The sequence below is a fragment of the Geotrypetes seraphini genome, chromosome 7 (genome assembly GCF_902459505.1).
Source record: "Geotrypetes seraphini chromosome 7, aGeoSer1.1, whole genome shotgun sequence".
NCBI classification, from domain to species: Eukaryota; Metazoa; Chordata; class Amphibia; order Gymnophiona; family Dermophiidae; genus Geotrypetes; species Geotrypetes seraphini.
In genome coordinates, this window is record NC_047090.1 from 19131818 (window position 1) to 19158686 (window position 26869).

Here is a 26869-nt window from a genome sequence, read left to right on the forward strand (position 1 = left end):
TAAAAGAGAGGTCATCCAAGTACCGATAATCAAACAGAATTTCTGGACGTATCCAGGTACTTTTTATGCTTCTGAATGCTGCTAAGCACCCAGAACCAAAAGGGGTGTATCTGGAGGAGTAGTTAGGGCAGTATTTGGGCAGGATATGGGCCAACCTAGACTTTAGTTAACCTGCAGAGATAACTGAATGTTTCATGAGACTTCCTGGACGAAACTTATACGTTGTGACTTAAACGATGTAAAAGCAGGTATAAGTGGCAAAAAGGCATGCAAAGTGACCAGATAACCATTGCAGAGATAACATAGAGACCCCCCACACACTCTCCCAGTGATCACTGACCCCCTCACACTATCACAAATATCAGAATAAAAAAGTACATACCTGTACATCAGCACCTGCTATAGGAAAGCCTAACAGGTGTCTTAAGTAGCCTGGGGGGTGGACCATAGAGAGGAGGACCCTGGCCCATAAGCCACTCTAATCATTACATTCATGGTGTAAAATGTGAGCTCACCAAAAAAAACCCAAACCCTACTCTACTGCCATATAGAGGCCACCTGCAGCCATAAGGACTATTGGGGTTGCAGACACGTGGGTATAGTGTGTTTTGGGGGGCTCATCATAACCTATGAGGGAGATCTGGTGAGATGTTTGTGGTACCTTTTTTGTGAAGTCACAACAATTCCCTGTAAGGTGCCCCACTGCTCTGTTGCCATGTATTGGTGGCTAGTCCATCAAAATGCTGGCGCCTTTCACTTTCAAATGGTCTTTGATACAGTTCCTCACAGGAGGTCTTTGATACAGTTCCTCATAGTTCTTTGATACAGTTCCTCATAGGAGGCTGTTGAACAAACTTGAAGGGCTGAAGTTAGGACCCAAAGTGGTGAACTGGGTCAGAAACTGGCTGTCGGACAGACGCCAGAGGGTGTTGGTTAATGGAAGTCGCTCGAAGGAAGGAAAGGTGACTAGTGGAGTCCCTCAGGGTTCGGTGCTGGGGCCAATCCTGTTCAATATGTTTGTGAGTGACATTGCTGAAGGGTTATAAGGAAAAGTATGCCTTTTTGTAGATGATACCAAGATTTGTAACAGAGTAGACACCGAAGAGGGAGTGGAAAATATGAAAAAGGATCTGCAAAAGTTAGAGGAATGGTCTAATGCCTGGCAACTAAAATTCAATGCAAAGAAATGCAGAGTAATGCATTTGTGGATTAATAATCGGAAGGAACCGTATATGCTGGGAGGAGAGAAGCTGATTTGCACGGACGGGGAGAGGGACCTTGGGGTGATAGTGTTCGAAGATCTAAAGGTGAAAAAACAGTGTGACAAGGCAGTGGCTGCTGCCAGAAGGATGCTGGGCTGTATAAAGAGAGGCGTAGTCAGTAGAAGGAAGAAGGTGTTGATGCCCCTGTACAGGTCATTGGTAAGGCCCCACTTGGAGTATTGTGTTCAATTTTGGAAACCGTATCTGGCGAAGGACGTAAGAAGACTTGAGGCGGTCCAGAGGAGAGCGATGAAAATGATAGGAGGCTTGCGCCAGAAGACGTATGAGGAGAGACTGGAAGCCCTGAATATGTATACCCTAGAGGAAAGGAGAGACAGGGGAGATATGATTCAGACGTTCAAATATTTGAAGGGTATTAACGTAGAACAAAATCTTTTCCAGAGAAAGGAAAACTGTGACTGAGTTCAAAGAAGCGTGGGATGAACACAGAAGATTTAGAATCAGAAAATAAGATTAAATATTGAACTAAGGCCAGTACTGGGCAGACTTGCACGGTTTGTGTCTGTGTATGGCCGTTTGGTGGAGGATGGGCTGGGGAGGGCTTCAATGGCTGGGAGGGTGTAGATGGGCTGGAGTAAGTCTTAACAGAGATTTCGGCAGTTGGAACCCAAGCACAGTACCGGGTAAAGCTTTGGATTCTTGCACAGAAATATCTAAGAAGAAAAAATTTAAATTGAATCAGATTGGGCAGACTGGATGGACCATTCGGGTCTTTATCTGCTGTCATCTACTATGTTACTATGTTACTATGTCTTGTTCTGAGTATTTGGGACTTGGACAAATTCTTGGTTGAAATTTGGTATAAAGATAGATGTACTGGTGGTCTGGACGATCAAAGGGCTGGACATCCAGATAGATGATTTTTGGAAAAATAATATTCTAGACATCTAGCGCCATACATCTGAATCGGACTTAGACATATCTTTTGAGTGAAAAACATATTTCCGCCTTTTTATTTATAGGTATTTCATTAACTATCTTCTAGTCTTTGTGAATTCTGAAAGAGTTAAATTCAATTCACTTTTACCTGATCTACACCACTCAGGATTTTGTAGACCTCAATCATATCTCCCCTCAGTCATTTCTTTTTCTGAGATTAAGATCCCTAACATCTTTAGCCTTTCCTAATATGAGAGGAGTTCCATCCCTTTCAACATTTTGGTCACTCTTCTTTGAACTTTTTCTAATTTTGCAATATCTTTTTTGAGATATGGTGACCAGAATTGAATGCTATAGTCGTGAGGTTGAAACCATGAAGCAAATCAGAGGCATTTTAATATCCTTGGTCATATTTACCATCTCTTTCCTAGTAATTCCTAACATCCTGTTTGCTTTTCTGGCTGCCGCCACACATTGGACAGAATATTTTAGTGTATTGTCTATGATGACTCGTAGCTTGTCAGAGAGTAGATTGAAGGGCTGCTGCTGGCAAACTCTAGCAGTAAAGATAAATTTGAAGGTAGATTGGGGGAGGAGATGTTCAGAGAACAAAAAGATGCGGAATCTTGGGCAGGGGAATAGGGGAATGAAGTGAGAGATGACAGATTGTCATGCTTCTGAATGCATCTCAGGAGGGGTAACTTAATGACCCTTATTACTACTACTTACTATTTTTATAGCGCTGCCAGACTCTAGGCTTTTTGTTGGTTTCACTCACTGGCAGCTATAACCCTGAAGTCACTCTTCTACTGCACAGTCTGACGTTGCAGCAAACACAACTTCAGGTTTTTCTAATCCACAGACTGAATCATGCAACCCCATCACTTTCTTCCTGTGCTTGAGCCTGTATGCTATTATTTACTTTATTTCTGTCTAAGGCTAATGACAATTTTCAATACAGGCAGTCCCTGAGTTAAGAACGTCCAACTTATGTCAAACTCGTACTTATGAACCGGGGTCCTGCCTCTCCCTTTCTGAGTCAACGCACCCCTTCTTCCTCCCTTCCTGTCCAAACATGACCCTCCTCCTTCCTTCCGTGTCCCAACACATAGAAACATAGAAACATAGAAAGATGACGGCAGAAAAGGGCCACAGCCCATCAAGTCTGCCCACTCTTCATCTTCACGGCCCTCTTCATCTTTCCCTCCATTCTGCATCCCAAATTTGTGCCTCCCACAGGTATTTACCTCCTCTGGCCAGCTTCCTTCTCCCATCGCAATTCTCTTTGCAAAGCTGCGGCTCACGGCAGACCTGGCAGCCTGACCTTTCATGCCTCCCATAGGTGTTTACTTCCTCTGGCCTCTGAATGCTTCTGGGTCAGCCACAAGCCTCATACTGGAACCAGCGGTTGCGGCTTCCCGAAGAGAAGTGCTGTGGGGAGGAGAGAGCCAGCCAGAGAAGGTAAACACCCATGGGAAGCATGAAGGGTCAGGCTGCTGGGTCAGCTGCATGCAGAAACTGCGGCTTTGCAAAGAGAACTGCGATGGGAGGAAGGAGCTTGTCAGAGGAGGTAAACACCCATGAGAGGCACAAATTTAGGATGCAGAATGGAGAGGAAGAAGACGAGGGATGTGTTGGGACATGGAAAGGAGGAAGAGGGTTGCATTTCGACAGGAAGGGAGGATATAGGGGCACATTGGCACAGGAAGAGAGAAGCAGGGTCACGTTGGGATACAGAAGGAAGGGAGGAAGCACAAACTTCAGACAAAGGATGGAAGGAAGGAAGAAAGGAGGGGGAGTATGAACTTGGGAGATAGGATAGAATAATGGAGGGAGTGAGGGAAAGAGATGCTAAGGAGGGAGGGAACAGAAAGGGAAAATTGTTGGGCATGGGTGTTTGAGTGAAAGGGAAAGAGACATTGCAAATGAAGAACGAGGTGAATTGTTGGGCATAGGGAGGAAGAAAAATAATGGACATGGTAGTTGGAGAGGCGTGAGGTACAGATGCATGGGGAAGAGAGATGATAGGAAGAAATGTTGGATGTGGTATTGGAGAGGTAACAGTGGGATGGATGAAGAACAAAAGTAAGTATTTAAATGACAGAACTTTGTTTTGAGGACTGTTTATTTAATGTTTTTATAGACTGTGTACAGTACAGGATCCGAGTTACATACAAATTCAATTTAAGAACAGTTAAAAAAACAGAACTCGTTTTTAACCTGGAGACTGGCTGAATTCACTTTTTTTAAACTCTTCTAGTCTGCAACCCTATTTCTCTGACACCTAGGAAAGAAATGAAAAGAATATGGTGTTGCTTTCTGTTTATGTTTCCTGCTGACATCATCAGCCATGAAATATGAAGCAAGGATAGACTTGATTGGTTTTTTTTTATCAAAAAGCTTCAACATGATTCATGAAGTGACTCGTGTATTTTTGCTGTCCCTCTCCAAGATGGCTCTGCTATGACTGTTTTCCTGGTTTCATAGACTATGATGGATCTGAAACCGAAGTGGATGTCTTTTGGATCATATGGCCATCCAGTTCATTTGAAAGAATCAAACTGTGAATGTCTCATTTGTTGTGATTTATCATTTGTTTCAAAATTAATACACATCCTTAGCGCATCATACTTGATCTCTCTTTGACAAGCATGTCTTACAAATATGCATAACCAACCATTTTCATCCCCCCCCTCCCACCCAATGATTGTTCAATAAAACACAGAAATATAGACTCTCCCAATAACCTTACCCTATTCAGATTAAAAATATCCTCCTACCCTCCTCCCACCCCAGGTGGACATACTCAAAACAAATTCTTACAGTACCTGAATGCTTCAATCAGTCGTTCCACCTTCTGGGCCTCACCCTGCACACGAATGTGAGCCTGAAATTTCCTCAAGGCTTCATCCAATTCCATGTTTGAGAAGTCCATTTCATCTACTACACAACTGGAAAAAAACCCCCAGGATATTAGAATCATAACAGCACTGTGTTTCTAATTCCACATAATATGGATAAGAAATATAAAAAGTTATCCTCTGAAAACTATAAGCAAGACAATGGATAACACAGTAGCTTTAATATCTACTTGAAAAAGCAATACATATGAAGGCACTCACCATAGGCATTAGTTATGGTGCCAATTTTAAGCCTATTCTATAATGAAAAATAGGCACATTGAGGGGCATAATAAAAAAATGGCTAAGTCCCCTTTTGGCCTAAGGCCCTAAATGTTGAAAGTAGAAGCAGGGAAAATGTCCATTATTTAAATAAAAAAAACATCCAAAAGGAGGCTGGGTTGGGCCCATGTGCTTAAGGCCCCACCCACAGGAGGGGCCTAAGGCTACTGGGCCAATTCCAGTGGTGGCCCAGGCATCTCAGGCCATATTTACGTATGGAGCAGGACCTCGGAAAATTTAAAAGTAATTTAAAAACCTTTCTTTTTAAAGATGCTTTTAGTAACCCCTAGGCCACAGATTACATATTATTAAACTATGTTTTAATTTGTCTTCCTATTATACTTTTCCTTTGTATTGCTTTACTTTTCCTAGTTGTATTTCGTTATCCCTTCCCTCCCTATGTTTTTTTAAATGATGTCCTAGTTTTTAACCTAATGTTACTATTCAAAGTTTGTATTGTATTGTTTATTTTGTAATTGCTAATGAATGTATTTTAAATTGTTCATCGCTTTGAAATCTGACTAAGCGATCAATCAAGAGATATATTAAACTTGAAACTTAAACTTTGAGGCGCCTGGCCCTAAAACCTGCCATTCGACGGATGGCGGGCCTGCCGGATGGACCCAGCTTGGGACCCGTCCGTCCGGCTAACTTTTTTCCAGGTAAGGGGGGGTGTTGGGGGGTGTTGAGGGGGGGTCCCAGGGTCGGCAGGTGGGGGGCCGATCGGGGGTTCAGGGAGGTGATCGTGGGAGAGGGGTGCACTGAGGGCAGGAGGGCCTGGGATCCCTCCTGCCCTTATCTTAGTGGGGGTGGGGGGCGCGCCTTGGCAGCAGCCCCTTTTTCAGCACTTATATCTGTTTTGACTTGGTCTAAGTCAAAACGTATAAGTGCCGACTAGGCAACCTGCCTACGGTTTTGGTTATACCTGCTGTACGGCTATGTCTAGGTCGGCCCACCTCCCGCCCTTTCCCCTCCTCTAAAAATGCCTCTTTTCACTCTATGCGTTTAGAGGCAGGGGAGAGGCCTAAGCTGATTTTAGATATGTCTAAAACCAGCTTTGGTTATGGGTACTTGGATAATCAGGCTTTTTGATCGTCCAAGTACCCGTTTAGGCCACTTTTTAGACATTTATGTTTTTTTATTATGAGCCCCATAGTTTTCTTTATAGAATACTAATGCATGTGGTTAAGAATGCACTTACATTTAAGGCATGATCACTTATATCAGCCCTATAAATGCCCACACCAGGATGTTAGCATGAAAACACATAATGATAGACTTCTGTAATTTATATGCGGACCTGTCCATTCTTCCAATGCATTGTTCAAACAAATCAAACCAGAGGAAATATTTCTTCATTCAAAGTATAATTAAACTCTGGAATTTGTTGCCAGAGAATGTGGTAAAAGCAGTTATCTTAGCAGGGTTTTAAAAAGGTTTGGATAATTTTCTAAAAGAAAAGTCCATAAGCCATTATTAAGATAGATTTGGGGAAATCCACTGCTTATTTCTATGGATGCAGCATAAAATCTATTTTACTCTTAACAGAATACTGAGCTTGATGGACCTTGGGTATGTCCCAATATGGTAACTCTTATGTTCTTCATCATGCCCTCCAGCAGAGTTGCACCATCTAATCATGGCATCCATTAATGATGGCAGATAAAGACTACATGGCCTAAAACTAGGTGGATCCTTATAAAATTACCCCCGCCCCTTTTGATAGGCAATAAAACTTTTTTCTATGAAACATAATTTTGAACATATGTGATTCTATACCTTTTTTCTGTAAAACTAAATTTTTCTCTTAGGTGTGCAAAGTGTACAGAATGGCACATGATGCAAATTTTCCCAAAATATTATTGATTTTTTATTAATTATCAAAATTAATTATCAAAAGGTTATTTACATCATGGGGGTCTTTACAGACGCCAAAAGCTGGCATTTCTGGCAAAGAATCCCAACCTATAATTTGTTGCTCCCCAATATATACCTTCTATGACCAGCATAACATCATTACTTGTCTGCTAATCAGCTAACAAAGGCTGTCCTTAGGTTTGAACAAAGAACATTCCTTTTGACATCAAAAAAGTTTCACAAATCATTTTTGTTTATATTAATTTCTAAATATGCATAAAACCATTATTACATATCCAATACCCTTTTTGTCATTCTCAAAACTTAAATCAAACAGTTTGTCTGTTAAAGCCAGCCTGCATTTGTTTTCAGCATCTGCTGATAAGTTCATGTCCCTGTCAGCACAAAAGAAGGAGGAGTAGAGAGAGTTGCTTAGCTTAAAGGTCAGAGAGGTTAAACTCCAGATGTTAATCTCAGGATTTCTTTATGTTTAAAATATATAAAATATGTTTTTCATAACCAATTCTCATGTTTAATATACATTCACTCACACACATAATCACTTTTGGGATCCCATAACACACTTACATCACACATATTGCATTCATAAGATACATATAACTATCTGTATTCAAAAATGTGAAACCCTATATCTTCCACAAGCCAGACTGAGAGGTCTGGTATTAATTAGAGCCATGAGGCTCAAGGTGAGAAAACTGCAGTATGTTTTACCTCAAGAAGAAGAGGAGACACAGAAAGACAGAAACCCAAAATGGAGTCATTAAAACAAGATGGAGTTCTTAATACAAGATGGAGTTCTTAATACCTCTATGTATGCATTATGTAACATAACACCTCACACAAATAGTGAATTCCCCTTTTCCTATGCTATATATTGTTTTCCTGGTCTTTTGTTTATCATCCTGACTTTTCCAAAGTTTTAAATGTGTTTGCAAGTATATAAGACCCTCTGATCAGGACTAGGAAGGTCTCTGTCACGCCCTGCTAACACTTCTGCGTAGTGTGCACCAAACCAGGCCTCTTCAGTCACCTCTTGGCACAAAACTGTGACACTTCTTCAAGTTGTATGCTCTGTTATTTTAAAGGAGATTTAGCTACTGCAAAAAACTCATGGGCATTAACTAAGAGGAAAAGACTGAGATGATAGCTGCTATCCCTAATTTTCTCCACCCTCCTTCCCAACTAACTTGTTATGTAATGTCCCATCAGCTCGTATACCTTGCAAAAATTTTTTAAAAAGTACTCATCTGAGAGTGCTTATGTAGATGGCAATCTCATTTAGGACTGTCATGAGAACAATATGATTTTAACGATGGAGTGTAGAAACTGATACTGGGAGATATTTTGGGTTGGATTCTATAAATGATACCTAATTCAGCAGACCCCTAGAAAAAATCACTCTTAGGCACTGTTTACAGAAGTTTTGCTGGTCTACATTGCAGGCACCTAAGTTCTGTAGAGTGTCAGCATAGCTATCGCTAGCATTCAGCATTTTCAGTTGGCATAACTTATGTCAGCAAAGGCCTATGGGAAATTATATCAATCTGACTCTGGCATGTGAATGCAGATAGACCCTGAGGGCAGGGAGACTGTTTTAAGTAGCCCTGATTGATATGTTTTAAGTAGCCCTGATTGAATCATGATTAGCTAAAAGGTGTTAATGTCTGATTAAGAGGGTGCTTAGGACAATGGGTCTAGGTGCAAAGTTAATCAGAAACTATTGTCAGAGACAGACTGGAAATACATACCGTATTTTCGCGGATATAACGCGCACCTGTGTAAAACGCGCACAGGGGTATAGCGCGCAGAAATCACGATGATATGTACCAAAACTTTTCTATACCGCGCTCAGGCATATAACGCGCATGATGCCCGACGCTCCTTTCGCCCGCCCTGACTTTCCGTGCGCTGTCCCGACGCCCCTGACTTCCGTGCACTGCCCTGACTTTCCGTGCGCTGTCCCGACTCTCCGTTCACCCCCCCTCACTTTCCGTGCACTGCCCCCCCTTGAAGTCCTGTCCCCCCTTGAAGGTCTGTCCCCACCCTGAAAGCCTGATGCCCCCCCCCGACGTCCGATACATCCCCCCCCCCCCCGGCAGGACCACTCGCACCCTCACCCCGAAGGACCGCCGACTCCCCAACAATATCGGGCCAGGAGGGAGCCCAAACCCTCCTGGCCACGGCGACCCCCTAACCCCACCCCGCACTACATTACGGGCAGGAGGGATCCCAGGCCCTCCTGCCCTCGACGCAAACCCCCTCCCCCCAACGACCGCCCCCCCCAAGAACCTCCGCCCGTCCCCCAGCCGACCCGCGACCCCCCTGGCCGACCCCCACGATACCCCCACCCGCCTTCCCCGTACCTTTGTGTAGTTGGGCCAGAAGGGAGCCCAAACCCTCCTGGCCACGGCGACCCCCTAACCCCACCCCGCACTACATTACGGGCAGGAGGGATCCCAGGCCCTCCTGCCCTCGACGCAAACTCCCTCCCCCCAACGACCGCCCCCCCCCCCAAGAACCTCCGCCCGTCCCCCAGCCGACCCGCGACCCCCCTGGACGACCCCCACGACTCCCCCACCCCCCTTCCCCGTACCTTTGGAAGTTGGCCGGACAGACGGGAGCCAAACCCGCCTGTCCGGCAGGCAGCCAACGAAGAAATGAGGCCGGATTGGCCCATCCGTCCTAAAGCCAAACCCGACCATGTGTCTCAGGCCGCGCCCCCAGGTGGGACCTAAGGCTCCAGGGCCTATTCTGATTGGCCCACGCGCCTTAGGCCCCACCAGTAGGCGGAGCTTTAGGACGGATGGGCCAATCCGGCCTCATTTCTTCGTTGGCTGCCTGCCGGACAGGCGGGTTTGGCTCCCGTCTGTCCGGCCAACTTCCAAAGGTACGGGGAAGGGGGGTGGGGGGGTCGTGGGGGTCGGCCAGGGGGGTCGCGGGTCGGCTGGGGGACGGGCGGAGGTTCTTGGGGGGGGCGGTCGTTGGAGGGAGGGGGGTTTGCGTCGAGGGCAGGAGGGCCTGGGATCCCTCCTGCCCGTAATGTAGTGCGGGGTGGGGTTAGGGGGTCGCCGTGGCCAGGAGGGTTTGGGCTCCCTTCTGGCCCAACTACACAAAGGTACGGGGAAGACGGGTGGGGGTGTCGTGGGGGTCGGCCAGGGGGGTCGCGGGTCGGCTGGGGGACGGGCGGAGGTTCTTGGGGGGGGCGGTCGTTGGAGGGAGGGGGGTTTGCGTCGAGGGCAGGAGGGCCTGGGATCCCTCCTGCCCGTAATGTAGTGCGGGGTGGGGGTAGGGGGTCGCCGTGGCCAGGAGGGTTTGGGCTCCCTCCTGGCCCGATATTGTCGGGAAGTCGGCGGTCCTTCGGGGTGGGGGTGCGAGTGGTCCTGCCGGGGGGGGATGTATCGGACGTCGGGGAGTCGGCCGGGCAAGAGGGCTTGGGCTCCCTCTTGCTCCGATCGTGGATGCGGGTGCGGGTGGGAGCGCGTGCGAGCGGTCGTTCGGGGTGGGGGTGCGAGCGGTCCTGCTGGGGGGGTGAATCGGGCGTCGGGCGGGGTGGGAACTATGTTTAAAAACTTTTCTATACCGCGCTCAGGCATATAACGCGCGAGGGGTATGCGCGGTACGTAAAATCACGTATAACGCGCGCGTTATATCCGCGAAAATACGGTATATGACCATAGCCTATTCTTCGGCTGTCTAGCACAAGTTTACTAAGGAGGGGGAGATTTAACTTCTATTGAAGCTCAATAGTTTTCTATATTCAGAATAAGATTCCAAGCTATAAAAGCCTCCTTTCTGCAACACATCTGCAGCTCTAGCTCTCTCTCTTTCTCTGTCTATCCTTCTCTTTATCTATGGAATACGAAGCTTGGACCATCACCCCATCCCCCTTTTCTCTCTCTCTGCCTTTCCCTGGAACTTCACGCTTCCTTCTGAACTCTGTAAGGCAGGGAAACTGCGTTGCTCTCTCATAAATTGTAATGCTTAATTGTTGTAATGCCTATGAATACTACTTTTCTGTAAGCCTATTTCTATAATATATTCTTTATGCAATCACCTCTGGCTGTGCCTCTTTGATTCTACTTCCTGGTGAATCATCTGTGAGGGAACTGAACCTGGGACCTGGCGTTTGTAAGGGCGCCTCTCAAGTGACCCCACCAACCATATATTGTGGGGGCCACTAACAAACCTGACATAGAGAACATACCTGGTAGTGCCTATGGGGAGTGTGTGGCGCAGTGGTTAAAACTACAGCCTCAGCACCCTGGGGTTGTGGGTTCAAACCACGCTGCTCCTTGTGACCCTGGGCAAGTCACTTAATCCCCCATTGTCCCAGGTACATTAGGTAGATTGTGAGCCCACCGGGACAGAAAGGGAAAATGCTTAAGTACCTGAATAAATTCATGTAAACCATTCTGAGTCCCCCTGGGAGAACGGTATAGAAAATTGAATAAATAAATGTCTGTCTCCACCCCCAAGCATGCCAACCTAGGCATTAGGCACCTACCTTTTATAGAATAGGGTACTATCAGCCAATTAAAAATTATTTATTCAATTATGAGCTTGTTGAATCTATTAAGGTGGTTTGGGTAACTAAGGTAACATCAGAATTAGGGTATGGTGCTGTTAAGGTAAATCCGACTTGGAAGAAAAGTTAGGAAACTGAGCTGACCTCAGCAACTTGAAAAGTATAACCGAAACTTAAGAACAAAAAGATCGATGTCTTTCATAGGAGGAATTCAAGATGGCGGCAGCAGATTACTTGCACTCCTGAACCGATCTGAGAGCGTTTTATTCTAAGTCCCTTATCGGTAATCAGATGCCGCATACTAAGCATAAGAGGATAGTTCGGATGGATTCCTCGACACCTCAAACTTCCTCCCCGATGCAGCGATTGATTCAGGAGTTCGCGACTATGCAGAATCCCGCGGAGTTACCTGGGGTATTGGTGGCGTTATCCCCCACACGAGGAGAAGTAGAGGACTTTGCCTTGGAGACATCTTTATCTCCCCCAGTAGCTGTTCCTCCACCGCGACCTGCTCCAACCACGGCACTGACTGAGGAGCCCTGCCAAATGAACATTGCAGGGGGAACCCTGGATCGAGAGACAGAGGCCATGAGAGGAATGGAGCAGGGGAACCTGGGAGCTGTAGGAAAATCCAGCTCTCAGTTGATCAAGTTACCGGTGGTTACACTAGAGAGCATTTGGGATGCTCTCGCTAGCCTGAATGTATAAGTGGCCAAGTTGTCCAAAGAAATGGCAGCTTTAGTAAGTACTGTTGACTCTCTGGGACTTAAATTAGAGGGGACTAAAGAAGATTTTACTAAAGAATTAAAACAAGTCAATGATAAAGTTGAAAAACTCCAAGATTTGTCTTCTGGTTTAATAAAGGATAAAACACAATTGAACCGTAAGGTTGAACAGCTAGAAAACTTTAATCGTTGACTGAACATCCATCTTTTGAACTTTCCAAGATGATTGGAGTCTCTCCTATTGAGATGTTTAAAAAATATCTCGTTGAAATTTTGAAATTTTCCCCTGATTGCATACCACCTGTTAATAAGATTTACTATCTGCCTTTGAGAAAAAAAAGACAAGGGGATGGACTCAGAATTTGAACAAGTTAATTTGAACAATGAAGGAGTCCTGAATGTATCTGACCTTTTGGAATCAACAGTATCTGAACTATCTGAAAGAATGACTCTACTGGTCTCATTAGTTTTTGAACAAGATGTTAATGCAATTTTCTCTTTATACTTTCATTCTTCACAGAAGTTGTTCTATGGGAAAAATGTTTTCATATTTCCTGATGTAGCTAGACAAACACAGGACCGTAGGAAATTGTTTTTGGTAATGAGACCTGAAATAGTCTCTTTGGGTGGTACATTTCTTTAGGCCTACCCTGTAAGTGCCTAGTTAAATACTGAGGGGTTAAATATGTGTTTTTTTCTCCTGAACAGCTCCGAGCTTTCTTGGATTTGAAGAAATTGGCCACAGGAAATGTTTAGGCTAGATATGAGAACAGAAGTTTGAAAAAGGGATTCCTAAGAATGCTAACATAGTAACATAGTAGATGACAGCAGATAAAGACCCAAATGGTCCATTCAGTCTGCCCAACCTGATTCAATTTAAATTAAAAAAAAATTTTTTTTTTTCTTAGCTATTTCCGGGCAAGAATCCAAAGCTCTACCTGGCACTGTGCTTGGGTTCCAACTGCCGAAATCTCTGTTAAAACCTACTCCATCCCATCTAAACCCTCCCAGCCACTGAAGATCTCTCCAGCCCATCCTCCCCCAAACGGCCATATACAGACACAGACCGTGCAAGTCTGCCCAGTACTGGCCTTAGTTCAATATTTAATATTATTTTCTGATTCTAGATCCTCTGTGTTCATCCCACGCTTCTTTGAACTTAGTCACCATTTTCCTCTCCACCACCTCTCTTGGGAGCGCATTCCAGGCATCCACCACCCTCTCCGTAAAGTAGAATTTCCTAACATTGCTCTACCACCACTCAACCTCAAATTATGTCCTCTGGTTTTACCATTTTCCTTTCTCTGGAAAAGATTTTGTTCTACGTTAATACTCTTCAAGTATTTGAACGTCTTAATCATATCTCCCCTGTCCCTCCTTTCCTCTAGGGTATACATATTCAGGGCTTCCAGTCTCTCCTCATACGTCTTCTGGCGCAAGCCTCCTATCATTTTCGTCGCCCTCCTCTGGACCGCTTCAAGTCTTCTTACGTCCTTCACCAGATACGGTCTCCAAAACTGAACACAATACTCCAAGTGGGGCCTTACCAATGACCTGTACAGGGGCATCAACATCTTCTTTCTTCTACTGGCTACGCCCAGCATCCTTTTGGCAGCAGCCACTGCCTTGTCACAGTGTTTTTTCGCCTTTAGATCTTCGGACACTATCATCCCAAGGTCCCTCTCCCCTTCCGTGCATATCAGCTTCTCACCTCCCAGAATATACGGTTCCTTCCGATTATTAATCCCCAAATGCATTACTCTGCATTTCTTTTCATTGAATTTTAGTTGCCAGGCATTAGACCATTCCTCTAACTTTTGCAGATCCTTTATCATATTTTCCACTCCCTCTTCAGTGTCTACTCTGTTACAAATCTTGGTATCATCTGCAAAAAGGCACACTTTTCCTTCCTAACCATTCAGGAATGTCACTCACAAACATATTGAATAGGATCGGCCCCAGCACCGAACCCTGAGGGACTCCACTAATTACCTTTCCTTCCTCCGAGCGACTTGTATGTTAAAGCCTCAAGGTAAGATAGTAAGAATTCTACTTGTTTGGAGGCTTGGTTTTCAAGGTGGAGGTTTAGGTCTCCTAGGATTAAGTTGTAAGTTGTCGTTAATGAGTTCCGGAAGATAAGGTCTTCGAATTTTGGGTTTGCTGTGTTCTAGTCTCTTGGTGTTATGTAGCAAAGCATGCAGTTTAGGGTGGCTTTGAGTGAGGTGCCTGAGAGTTGACAGGCTAGTAAGTCCATGCATAGGGTAATAATTTTATCTTGTATTTTTAGGTCTATGGTGCTTTTGCCTATGATGGCAATTCCTCCTCCTCTTTTGTTTTCTCTGCAGACCACTATCAGTTTGTATCCTTTAGGGCAGACTTCTGTTATTCTGGGGTCTGTTTCAGAAGTAAGCCAGGTTTCAGTGAGAAAGAGGCAGCCTAGTTTTTCCCTTTCTATCCAGTTTTTTATGTGTTCTGTTTTTGGGCCTATGCACTTGTGAGATTGGTGTGGTTTGTTAAGAACATAAGAAGTGCCTCTGCTGGGTCAGACCAGAGGTCCATCGTGCCCAGCAGTCCGCTCGTGCGGCGACCCAACAGGTCCAGGACCTGAATAGTAATCCTCTATCTATACTCCCTTCTATCCCCTTTTCCTTCCGAAAATTGTCCAATCCCTTCTTAAACCTTAATACCATACTCTGTCCTAACACGCCCTCTGGAAGCGCATTCCAGGTGTCCACCACCCGTTGGGTGAAGAAAAAATTCCTAGCATTGGTTTTTAATCTTTCCCCTTTCAACTTTTTCGTTCTTGTAGTTTTCGAAAGTTTGAAGAATCTGTCCCTCTCCACTTTCTCTATGCCCTTCATGATCTTGTAAGTCTCTATCATGTCCCCTCTAAGTCTCCTCTTCTCCAGGGAAAAGAGCCCCAGTTTCTCCAGTCTCTCAGTGTATGAAAGGTTTTCCATACCCTTTATCAAACGTGTCGCTCTCCTCTGAACCCTCTCGAGTATCGCCATATCCTTCTTAAGGAACGCGACCAATATTGAACGCAGTACTCCAGATGCGGACGCACCATCACCCAATACAACGGCAAGATAACTTCTTTCATTCTGGTGGTAATACCTACTTGATTATACCAAGCATTCTATTCGCTCTCTTAGCGGCCACTGCACACTATGCCGTCGGCTTCATTGTTTTGTCCACAATTACCCCCAAGTCCCTTTCTTGGGTACTCTCACTCAATAACATCCCTTCCATCGTATAGCTGTACCTCAGGTTTCTGCTTCCTACATGCAATACTATACATTTCTCTACATTGAACTTCATCTGCCATCTTTGCCCACTCCCCTAGTTTGTTCAGGTCCCTTTGTAATTCTTCGCAGTCCTCTTTAGTCCGAGCACCACTAAATAGTTTGGTGTCGTCTGCAAATTTTATTATTTCGCACTTGGTCCCTGTTTCTATATCATTTATAAATATATTGAATAGCAGCGTTCTGAGCACCGATCCCTGAGGAACACCACTCATGACCCTCCTCTAGTCTGAGTAGTGGCCCTTTACTCCTACCTTCTGCTTCCTACCCGCCAACCAATTCCTGATCCATCTGTGTACGTCTCCTTTCACCCCATGGTTCTTCAGTTTCCGAAGTAGGCATTCATGGGGTACCTTGTCAAAGGCTTTTTGGAAATCTAAATATACGATGTCTATGGGGGTCCCCTTTGTCCATCCGTTTGTTGATTCCTTCAAAGAAGTGCAGTAAGTTCGTTAGGCATGATCTCTCCTTGCAGAAGCCGTGTTGGCTTGTTTTTAGAAGTTTTTCTTTTAAAATGCTCATCGATGCTGTCTTTTATCAGCGCTTCCAGCATTTTCCCCAGAACTGAGGTCAGACTCACCGGTCTGTAGTTCCCCGGGTCACCTATTGATCCCTTTTTAAAGATGGGCGTAACATTGGCTATTTTCCAATCCTCAGGGATCACTCCTGTTTTCAGGGATAGATTGCAAACTTTCTGCAGTAGTTCCGCTATTTCTTCCTTTAGTTCTTTCAGAACCCTTGGGTGGATTCCGTCCTGGCCCGGCAATTTGTCAGTTTTTAATTTTTCTAACTGCCTACGCACGTCTTCAAGGCTTACTTCCATGGATGTTAATTTATCTGTTTGGTCTCCTTTGAAGATTTGCTCAGGTTCTGGTATGTTAGATGTGTCCTCTTTTTTAAATACTTCTTTCTCCTCATTCACCACTCCCTTCCTGTCTCCGTCATCCAGCGGTCCCACCTCCTCCCTAGCTGGCTGCTTCCCTTTAACATATCTGAAGAACGGTTTGAAATTTCGTGCTTCCTTGGCTAGCCTTTCTTCATATTTTCTTTTGGCTTTTTTAGCCACACGGTGAAGTTCTTTTGAATACTTCCTGTGCTCGTACCAGTTCTCCTTAGTTTTGCTCTTTTTCCATTTCCTGAATGAATTCTTCTTGTCACCTATCACTTTCTTCACTTCTTTGGTTATCCACGCCGGGTCTTTTGTTGGATTCTTTTTGCACCCTTTTCTGAATCTTGGGATATGCAGATTTTGTGCCTCGATCACCATGTCCTTGAATAAAGAACAGGCTTGCTCTATAGTCTGCCGTTTCTTTGAGGTGTTCCTAAGTTACTTCCTTACCATTACTCTCATCGCTGTCAGTTGTTTTTGGGTAGATGAGCAATCTTTGGTGAGAGTGTGTTTTGGTCTTGTAGGGGTTAGTCGGTCTTCTTGTTATTTGTGTTTTGAGGAGGTAGGTGTAGGTCTGGTAGTTTGTGTTTCTTGTCTGTTGTGATTCATCTGGGTGGGTGGATTCCATTAGTATTTGATATATTTGGTATTGGGAAGATGTTTGCTGTTGCCTTCCAGTTAGCTAAGATCAGGGCAATTAGTAAGATTATGGTGTAGTTTTTGTGGTGTAGTTAACATTTTTGAGAATAAGCGTGTCTGGTAGTGTGATTGTATGAGACCAAACTGTTGGTTGTAGGTTGGTTAGGTGGGGTTGAAATTGTGATAGTTCGGTTGCTTTTCAGTCACTTCGCAAAGATGCTCACTAAGGCGCCTTTGATGTGCGCTGTTAGGGTTGTGCCTTCCAACTGGCTCAGCGGGTTGTAGTGTCGGGGAGGGGCGGATTGTACTCCCATACCCGATGAAGTCCTCCCGACTGCTACTGGAGAAAGGCAGGTAGAAATTCAAACTGTCCCGCTGAGCCTTCCAACTGGCTCAGTGGGTTATAGCATTGGGGAGGGGCTGAGTATGCTCCCACGCCCATTGAAGTCCTCCTGACTGCTACCGGAGAAAAGCAGGTAGAAATTCAAACTGTCCCGCTGAACCTTCCAATATGTGATGGGCAGCCCATATACATGAAAAAGCCAAGAAAACATCAGGAAAAAGGGAGAATGTGGTCTCTCCTAGCCTGGAACCCCCCTCTCCTCCCAGAGCGCAAAAGCCCCGGGACTCTCCAGTAAGTGCACCTGAAAGCAGGTGGGTAGAATGAGTGCGTGAGAGAAATAAAACTAAAGCTCCCAAACCCCCCCCCCAAAAAAAAAACCAACAGTGCATTCCCAACCCCCACCCCTCCCTCCCCCTCCCCTCCCCACATCTAACATAACCTCCTAGAGGTCTGGAATAGTTCCTCCTGCTTCCTCTCAACCAATATAACAAAGAAACAGAACATGGAACAATACATATCTCCAAGAAATCACAATATGTCCAGCCTTCAGCCATTTAAGTATTCAATCATCACTGAAGGTATCCTGTAGTCTGGGGCTTCCAGCTCATCCACCTGCAATAGACCAATGCAGTCCCCAATACTTTACGCTCTGCAAAAGAAATGGTTCACATACAACGGTGAAAGGATCTCAGATGGTTTCAGTAGACTGACCTGCAACTCCCACGGTCCATATTAAGCTCCAATGGACCGCCACTGAAGCTTCTGACAACTGGGGACCCTGTAAATGGGGGATAACAACTCACCACGGGCACCCTGTAAGGGGGGGCCATATGAGAACCAACCCCCTAGATATTAGGCTCTTGAAATAGGCAACCTGCTTCCCTTTTAAATTGAGAAACAAGAAACATTAAGGCGAATCAAGGATAGGGGTATCAGGTGACACCTCATTCTGAAACCAAGGCAGATCTCCAGCGGTGGCCCCTCAGGAGACCACTGAGAAACAAACAAAGTGACCATAATAACTCACCCATAATTACCCATAGGCACCATAGAAAGAGAGTAACTGACCCCAGAAGAGGAGCCAAAGAATTCTCAACAGCTTGAACATAAGACTTCTCCAGTTCAGACCATGGTTCTGTTGTGATGGTTCATCTACTCTTGACAGCAGGTCTTGCGCAAATCGAAGCGCCTCTGGAGCCACAATGAAAAAGTGCACCCGACCACCATGTCGAATCTGAAGTCTCACCAGATATAAATGGGCAAATTGAATCCTCTTCCAAAAGAACATGGCACAAACTGGGGTGAATTCTTTGCGCTTATTCTGTAGCGTAAGTGAGTAGTCTTGAAAGCAGAGAATTGTAACATTTTCGTGAACCAGTGGGCTGGACGATCGTATGGCTCTAAGAATGTCCTGCTTATGGACTGAATTAAGCAGCTTCAGTATGACTGTGCATGGTATCGAACCGGGCGTACCTAGAGGACCCATCCTGTGGACCCTTTTAATCTGCAGTAGGCCATGGGTGTTTGGAAGATTCAACGTGCGAGAAAGCCATGTTTCCAAAAAGGAATGGAGCTCACCTCTGGGAGCCCGACCAGGCGGAGATTTCCCCACCTGGAACGGTTCTCCAGGTCCTCGATCTTCTCCTCAAGTCCTGAAACCTGTGCCCGAAGGCGCTGATGTTCCGCATCATGTTGCTGCACCTGATCTTCAATGGTGGCAAGGCGTTGTTGGTAAGTAGCAAATTTCCCTTGCAGCAGTTCCAGCCGGGTGTCTACAGTGTCCAACTTTTCCACGATGGGTTGCAGCTTGGCTATCAGCGAGTCCTCCAAAATCGCTTTAACTTCAGTGACTACTTCAAGCCACACAGGCCGAGCTCACTGTTGTGGAGGAGGAGGACTCACCCTCCACCATCTTGGAGTCCCCAGTCCGGCCCCAATCTCTCTCACGGTGCGGTAATTTGAATACCATGGCACATTGCAGACACTGCTCACCAAACCCACAAAGTTGTAAACAGCTACTGGTTCAATTTGTAAGGGTAGATGGGGCAAAAATAGCAGCTTAAATGAGGTAGTAATGAGAGGTTGCGAGAGCTCACTCCTCTGATGTCTGCTCAGCGGCTCAACATCACATGACCTTCCCTTGAATCTCATTTATACCAGGTCAGATTTACATCACCTGGTAGAATCCATGCGGAGTTCCCCAGAGCTCACCACTTTTGCCCATACTGTTTAATGTGTATTTCTTCTTTCTGGGCTTCAAATTAAGTAACCTAAGTATAAAACTATTTAGTTACGCTGATGATATCACGATTAGCATTCATAAGAACATAAGAACAATTGAATAATGAAAGGAACTCCATTGAAGATAGGAAAGATAAAGATAGAGATAGAGACAAGATATGTACATCCCAACAAGTATTAAGTGAGGCTAAAACCAAAGATTACCTTATAAACAAAAATAAAATAATTAAATTATAAATTTAAAAGATTAAACATTAATTTAATTAAATTAAAAAATAAAATAAATTCCAGTCAGACATTAGGTCCTGATATTAGAAGTCCACAGAGGTGACAGGCCAAGGAGAGAAAGAGGAACCAGCAATCAGCCATCCCCGACAGGGCTATCCCACTGGCTGCATACCGCATCAGCCAACCACTGTTGCCTTATACTTCCTTGGGCTAGTAGTAATATGCTGGCTTGAACAGTTGTAAGCAGGAAAAAGTCAGTAGCTGCTAATAAGATTGGCCCATTGCTGGAATGAGTTACAGGTGAAGCTGTTTCTCTTAAGAGCATAGGGAAGTTGTATGGGGATTCCTGTCTCATCATAAGTCTTGTTAGCTAACACATGCTATTTCCAGTGCCATTAGACCATACTTTGAAATTTCTGCATTCAATCATTCCTATTGAGCCATCTGGATTACTGTAACATCGTTTATATAACTAGTACCAAGAAAAATATGGCCAGACTGAGACTTATTCAGAATACTGCAGTGAAATTGATCTATGGTCTGAAGAAGTTCGATCATGTAACTCCTTTCTACCGTGAATTACATTGGTTCTCTGTGGAGGCTCGTATAATCTTTAAATTGGGTTGTTCATGCTATAAGGTTGCTTTTGGCCTAGCCTCACTTTACTTAGTTGACAGATTCTTAGTAGCTTCTCAAAGGAACAGTAGATCTCATGCCCTTTTCGTATTTCCCTCCATTAAGGGTTGTAAAAGCAAGAAATATCATGATCATACTCTCTCATACCAGGCAGATTTCTATGACAAGGATTTCCAACAGTTGTTATTAACATCGCATTCCTATGCACATTTGAGAAAACAATTGAAGACTTATCTTTTTTCAAAACATTTGGTTGACTAGATCTTCATTGCCTTCTTCCTTTGTTATTATTTAACTTTTGTAAACCACATTAAACTTTAAGGTTATGTGGTCTAAATATCTTATGTGATGTTTTGTTATGTTATGGCATAACCAGCAAAGCAGCAAGAAGGTCCTAGGAGCAGCCTAATAGTCAATGCAGTGGACTGAGAACAAGGGGATCCAAGTCCAAATCACACTCTATCTAGTACATTTGATGTGAAAATCATGAGCCCTACAAAACCCCATATTACCTACTATAGGATACCTGCAGGGTTGAAGGCAATTTAAATGTTGTACAGTTAAATAAAGTAGAGAAAAAATGGACCAAAGGTAAAAAATAAAGAATAAAAAATGTACCTGGATTGATACAGTAAAAGTAATATTCAAAAAGATGTTAACAAATGGTAAAAAAAGGTGTTTATTTGAAATAACAGAAACTCTATATCATATGCACAATACATTGTCAGAGAATGTGGTAAAAGCAGTCAGCTTAGTAGAGTTTTAAAAAAGATTGGATAATTTTCTAAAAGTCCATAATGTAAGTCATTACGAGGGGGTGCTGAAAATGTCTCAGCCCAACCAACCAACTTCCTGAATTCTGAACATTATTTTGCCACTGTAGCTGAAAAAAAGTGTCATCTTATTTCATTAAGTGCTAATTTGCAGAAACAAATTTCTATGTTTTGACATTGTTTCCGATCATTGATTGAACCATGTTCATGTCATTCTCTTCTTGAACTTTTGATTCTTTTTTTATTTATCAGTTTTCAAAATAATTTACAAGAATTGACTCTTGTGACAGCAATACAGCTTAAATTTGGATAAAGGAAAAAAAAAAAGAGTCAAAATCTTTATACAATAAAGAAACAGACCTTAGACCTCAAATAATAAGGGAGGAATTCCAATAAGTGAAGAGAAACTTATTATACATATAATTAATCAATCAGGAAAGGCTTAACAGCAAAGCTTTTGATACGGTTCCTCATAGGAGGCTGTTGAACAAACTTAAAGGGCTGAAGTTAGGACCCAAAGTTGTGAACAGGGTTAGAAACTGTCTGTCTGACAGACGCCAGAGGGTGGTGATTAATGGAAGTCGCTCAAACCACTCATGAAAAAGGTCACCAACTTGACATTGCAGCCTACATGACCCAACAACCCACACAACCAGAAATTTGCACATCAAATGGAAACTGGTCTCTCTCCCTCTGGTCAGATCACTATACATACTCCTTCAATATCAACTGGACCAACAACAAAAGCAAACCAAACACACAAAAAATAATCTACATCTCACGTAAGCACATCGACCCCACCAAATTCTGGATGAAAACAGATGCCATAATCCAAGACTATAACCCCAAAACTTCATTTCACAATGGAGCTAGCTAAGTGCAGCAACCCTAGATGAGCTAGCTCCAGAACAGACCAAAACAGAATCCATAGAAAATCTGACAAATGGTTCGACAACGAACTGCTCCTACTAAAAAGACAATGCAGACAACTAGAAAGAAAATGAAGGAAAAACAGCATGGAGAAAACTGAACCAAAAATACAAACAAAAATTAAAAGAAAAATGAAAAACATACATAAGAACATAAGCAGTGCCTCTGCTGGGTCAGACCAGAGGTCCATCATGCCCAGCAGTCCGCTCACATGGTGGCCCATCAGGTCCAGGACCTGAATAGTAATCCTCTATCTATACTCCCTTCTATCCCCTTTTCCTTCAGAAAATTATCTAATCCCTTCTTGAACCCAAATACCGTATTCTGTCCTATCACCCTCTGGAAGTGCATTCCAGGTGTCCACAACCCTTTGGGTGAAGAACTTCCTAGCATTGGTTCTGAATCCGTCCCTTCTTAATTTTTCCAAATGCCCTCTCGTTCTTGTAGTTTTTGAAAGTTTGAAGAATCTGTCTCTCCCCACTTACTCTAAGCCAGTGGTTCCCAACCCTGTCCTGGAGGACCACCAGGCCAATCGTGTTTTCAGGCTAGCCCTAATGAATATACATGGAGCAGATTTGCATGCCTGTCACTTCCATTATATGCAAATCTCTCTCATGCATATTCATTAGGGTTTCCTGAAAGCCCGATTGGCCTGGTGGTCCTCCAGGACAGGGTTGGGAACCACTGCTCTAAGCCCTTCATGATCTTTTAAGTCTCTATCATGTCCCCTCTAAGTCTCTGCTTTTCCAGGGAAAAGAGCCCCAGTTTCTCTAATCTTTCAGCATATGAAAGGTTTTCCATAACTTTTTTTTATGTTTAAATCTGTTTATTCGTTTTAAAACAACAGCAAGGAAACAGTACATCAAATGTAGTGGACAGAGAAACTTCTCCCCCCCAACCACCCACCCTTCCAGCCCACCACCCACCCACCCACGGGAACAGTCAATCCAACATCCAACAATCAGTTAAGCAATCTACTACGTACAGAGGGTTGCAAAGTGGAACAAAAGGGCAACCAACAACGAAGATAAAGGGAGTTGGAGGTCCGTGTGGCAGAAGTAGAAGATACAATGCAGGTGACTGTAGAATCAATGGCAACTCTGCGGGACCAGCTTTATGAGCAGGAAGCTAAAATTGAAGATTTAGAAAACCGCTCCCGCAGAAACAATGTCTGCTTTGTAGGTCTCCCTAAGTCTATTTTAGATTCTCATCTATTGGTACATTTCTCCAGTTGTACCAATAGATGAGAATCTAAAATAGACTTAGGGAGACCTACAAGTTTGATGTACAGCAACAATATCCTCGAGTAGCAAAAATTCACAATTATGTCCACAAAATGGCCCTATTTCAACAGTACCAACATCAGGATTCACTACACTAGTTCCAAGATTACTCTGCTTCTGTAGCAGAAAAGCATCGTCAATATTCACAAATTTGTGCTGACCTGGTAAAACGTAAGCAACGTTTCACACTGGCTTACCCGGCACAATTGTTTCCCACGTACTCACCTTTATAGCTTTCCATTGCAAATGCAAGCAGTGTCTCACTTTCGGCTCACCACACAATTGTTTCCCACATACTCACCTTTATAGGACCACAAGGGACCCCTGAAGAAGACTTTTTGTCGAAACGCGGACCGTGTTGGGTCCTGTATCCCTAGCGGACTAGGTCCTTTAAGGCTCTTATGTGGATGATTTACTTTTATGTGGATGGAATTATTTTATGTGGATGATTTTAGTGTACCTTTGGAACTTTGATATTTTCAAATAAAGTCCATTTGGGAATATCGTCACTCCACAGAGTTTTTTTGGTTTACATGAGAAACTCCCACTACCATCTAGAATTGGGCCCCTTCGCCTGGAAAAAGCACACTGGGTGGACCACAAGTTTGATGTACAACAACAATATCCTCGAGTAGTAATAGCAAAAATTCATAATTATGTCCACAAAATGGCCCTATTTCAACAGTACCGACATCAGGATTCACTACACTAGTTCCAAGATTACTCTGCTTCTGTAGCAGAAAAGCGTCATCAATATTCACAAATTTGTGCTGACCTGGTAAAACGTAAGCAACGTTTCACACTGGCTTACCCGGCAACTCTGAAAATCTTTACTAATGCTGGCTGGTGTGTATTTGATTCTTCTGCAATGGCTGGGATTATTTTAATTCTCTGCCCTCATCTCAATAAACATTGAGTTCCTGAGTGCAACCGGAAGTGCTTAGTGCTGTATTTACACGGAAGTGGATTATTTTTTATTAACCATTATTATTATTTTATTTTTATATTTCTTTGTTTCTTTTATGTATTCTGTTTTTATGAAACTTCTTTTTGGTTGAGATTATTTGAATGAAGAAGTGACTGATGCTGTAAGTATGAATAAACTGGGTGGAGAAATGCAGGAGACTTTAACGCGGAGATTTGAGAATATCTTAATGGTGAATTGCAATCATTTAAATATTTGAACTTGTTGATTGCAACTGCTGAATATCTTTGAATTTTGAAACGCGTGCAAAATACCAGATTCCTAATCTTACTCTATTTCCTACCTTTTGCCCTTTGCCCTTTTTAGAAGGCTGATTGGAAATAGAATGAGCAGGAGAAAAAGGTGCATAAGCAGCCAATGTCATGGGACCTGGTGGAACTCTAGTGTAAGGCAGCAAGTGGATGACAGTCTGGAATCATTATATGCATTATTAATGTTGTAGGAATACACCATGCAATTACCAGCAGAATTAGCATAAAAGTGAAAGTGAAGAGAAGAGTGAGGGTACTGGGAGTCATTCAGGTGGGAATATGCTTTTTGCCGTTAACTCTGCATGTGCAGACCTTGTGAGCAGAAATCGTGTTATTTCAATCCTTCTATTCAGGGAAGAGTTGTGGAGGGTGCTGACAGTCAGAGTGCGGGGAAACAAGACAGACTGGTGAAATAGAATATGTACTGGGATTGTGGAGCATGATTCAGTGGAGGGTCACCTTGATGGGGATGGCCAGGAGGGGAGGGGAGGGGATGGGGAGAACCAGTGAGATGGAACCCAGAGTCAATAGATGCCTCAGTGGCACTTTAATTATTGACGCAAGCACCTAGAGACCTCTAAACCACAAGATGGCAGAGAGCCCAAGGCAGCGGAAACATCAGCTGTGATTACGTTCACTCCCGAGGCTGAACAGTGCTGAGTGAATACAGGCTTTTTATCTCTGTCATCATCCAGTTTAGTTGTCAAAGAAGTCAATGGAAAATAAATTCCAACAATAAGAAATGAAATAAGAATTGGAACTGAAGATCTTAAGTATTTTGAAAATTTAATAAATATGATTAAATTAAAGGAAGACACTTACTCTAGGACATCACGATTAAATTGCTTCTTGCTGTTGCCCAGGAACTCTCCGATCATCTGCCGACTGAGCCCCTTCCTCTGGAGCAGAAAATGTGCTACTCCAATTGGAGTGTCTGGAATGAAGCCTTGAGATACCAAGAATTGAATTCCTTTGTCTGGATTTCTGGAAAAAAAAGATGCATGCAAGGATCAGGAATGTCACAATTGGCTTTCTATCTGGATTTCAGCAAATTAAATTAGGTTTAAATGGAAGAAAAATAGGTTAATGAGATTCTTATGTTGTGAGGCTCCTTGGAAAGACTTGGCCACATCTACTGTAGAAGCAAAGACTATTGGCCTGATGACTGTCATCTGTTTTACGAAAGTTCTGATGAAAACCAGTCAGGTTTTTAGGATACCCACAATGAATATGCATAAGACAAATTTGCATGCAGTACCGCAGTTGTATTCAATTCTATCTCATGCATATTCATTGCAGATTTCCTGAAAACCTGAGCTGCCTGTGGCACTCGAAGACTGGAGTTGCCTTTTTCTGTGTTCGATGAATAATCACTTAGTGGTGTACAAAAATTTTAAATGGTGTACCCTGCTGCAGCTTATGGCCAAATTTTCAGGTCCCTCTCAACTCTCTGTTTATTATTTAGCCTCTTTCTTTTTTTCTTTCTATCTATCTCCCCTTCTATTTTTCCATTAACCATTCTAACCTGTTTCTCATTTCATCTTCCCCTCTTTGCCATCTCTTCCAGGTTCCTCTTGCTTTCTTTCCTCCATTTTCAGGTCCCTTTACCTTTCTTTCACCTGCCTTTCTCCATCCTTGTCGCCCATTCCTTTTGCTCCCATATTACTTCTACCATCTACTTTCTACTCATTTTCCTTTCCACTTTTCTTATTATTTCTTTATAACCTCTTCTATTTGATTCCTTTCAACCTTCTTTAGGTTGCATTCCCCTAACTTTCTCTTTTCCACATCCTTTCTAGGTTACTCCGCTTCCATCTCCTCCCAGGTTCATCTATCCCCTCCCCTTTCATTCCCCCCTCAGGTTATCCTCTCCCTTCTGAGATTCTCTACTCAG

The 26869-nt window shown here is 43.7% G+C and overlaps 1 protein-coding gene across 2 annotated transcripts in view; it reads right to left on the bottom strand.

Moving 5' to 3' along the window:
- The window catches only part of IQSEC3 (IQ motif and Sec7 domain ArfGEF 3), a 225807-nt gene that overhangs the window by 78102 nt on the left and 120836 nt on the right, over positions 1–26869 (bottom strand). For both annotated transcript variants that reach the window (XM_033953076.1, XM_033953075.1), the window contains exons 5-6: positions 25798–25959; positions 4991–5113 (exon numbers count right to left, since the gene is read on the bottom strand). In XM_033953076.1, the coding sequence (XP_033808967.1) occupies positions 4991–5113; positions 25798–25959 (285 nt within the window). The remainder of the gene's footprint in view (positions 1–4990; positions 5114–25797; positions 25960–26869) is intronic.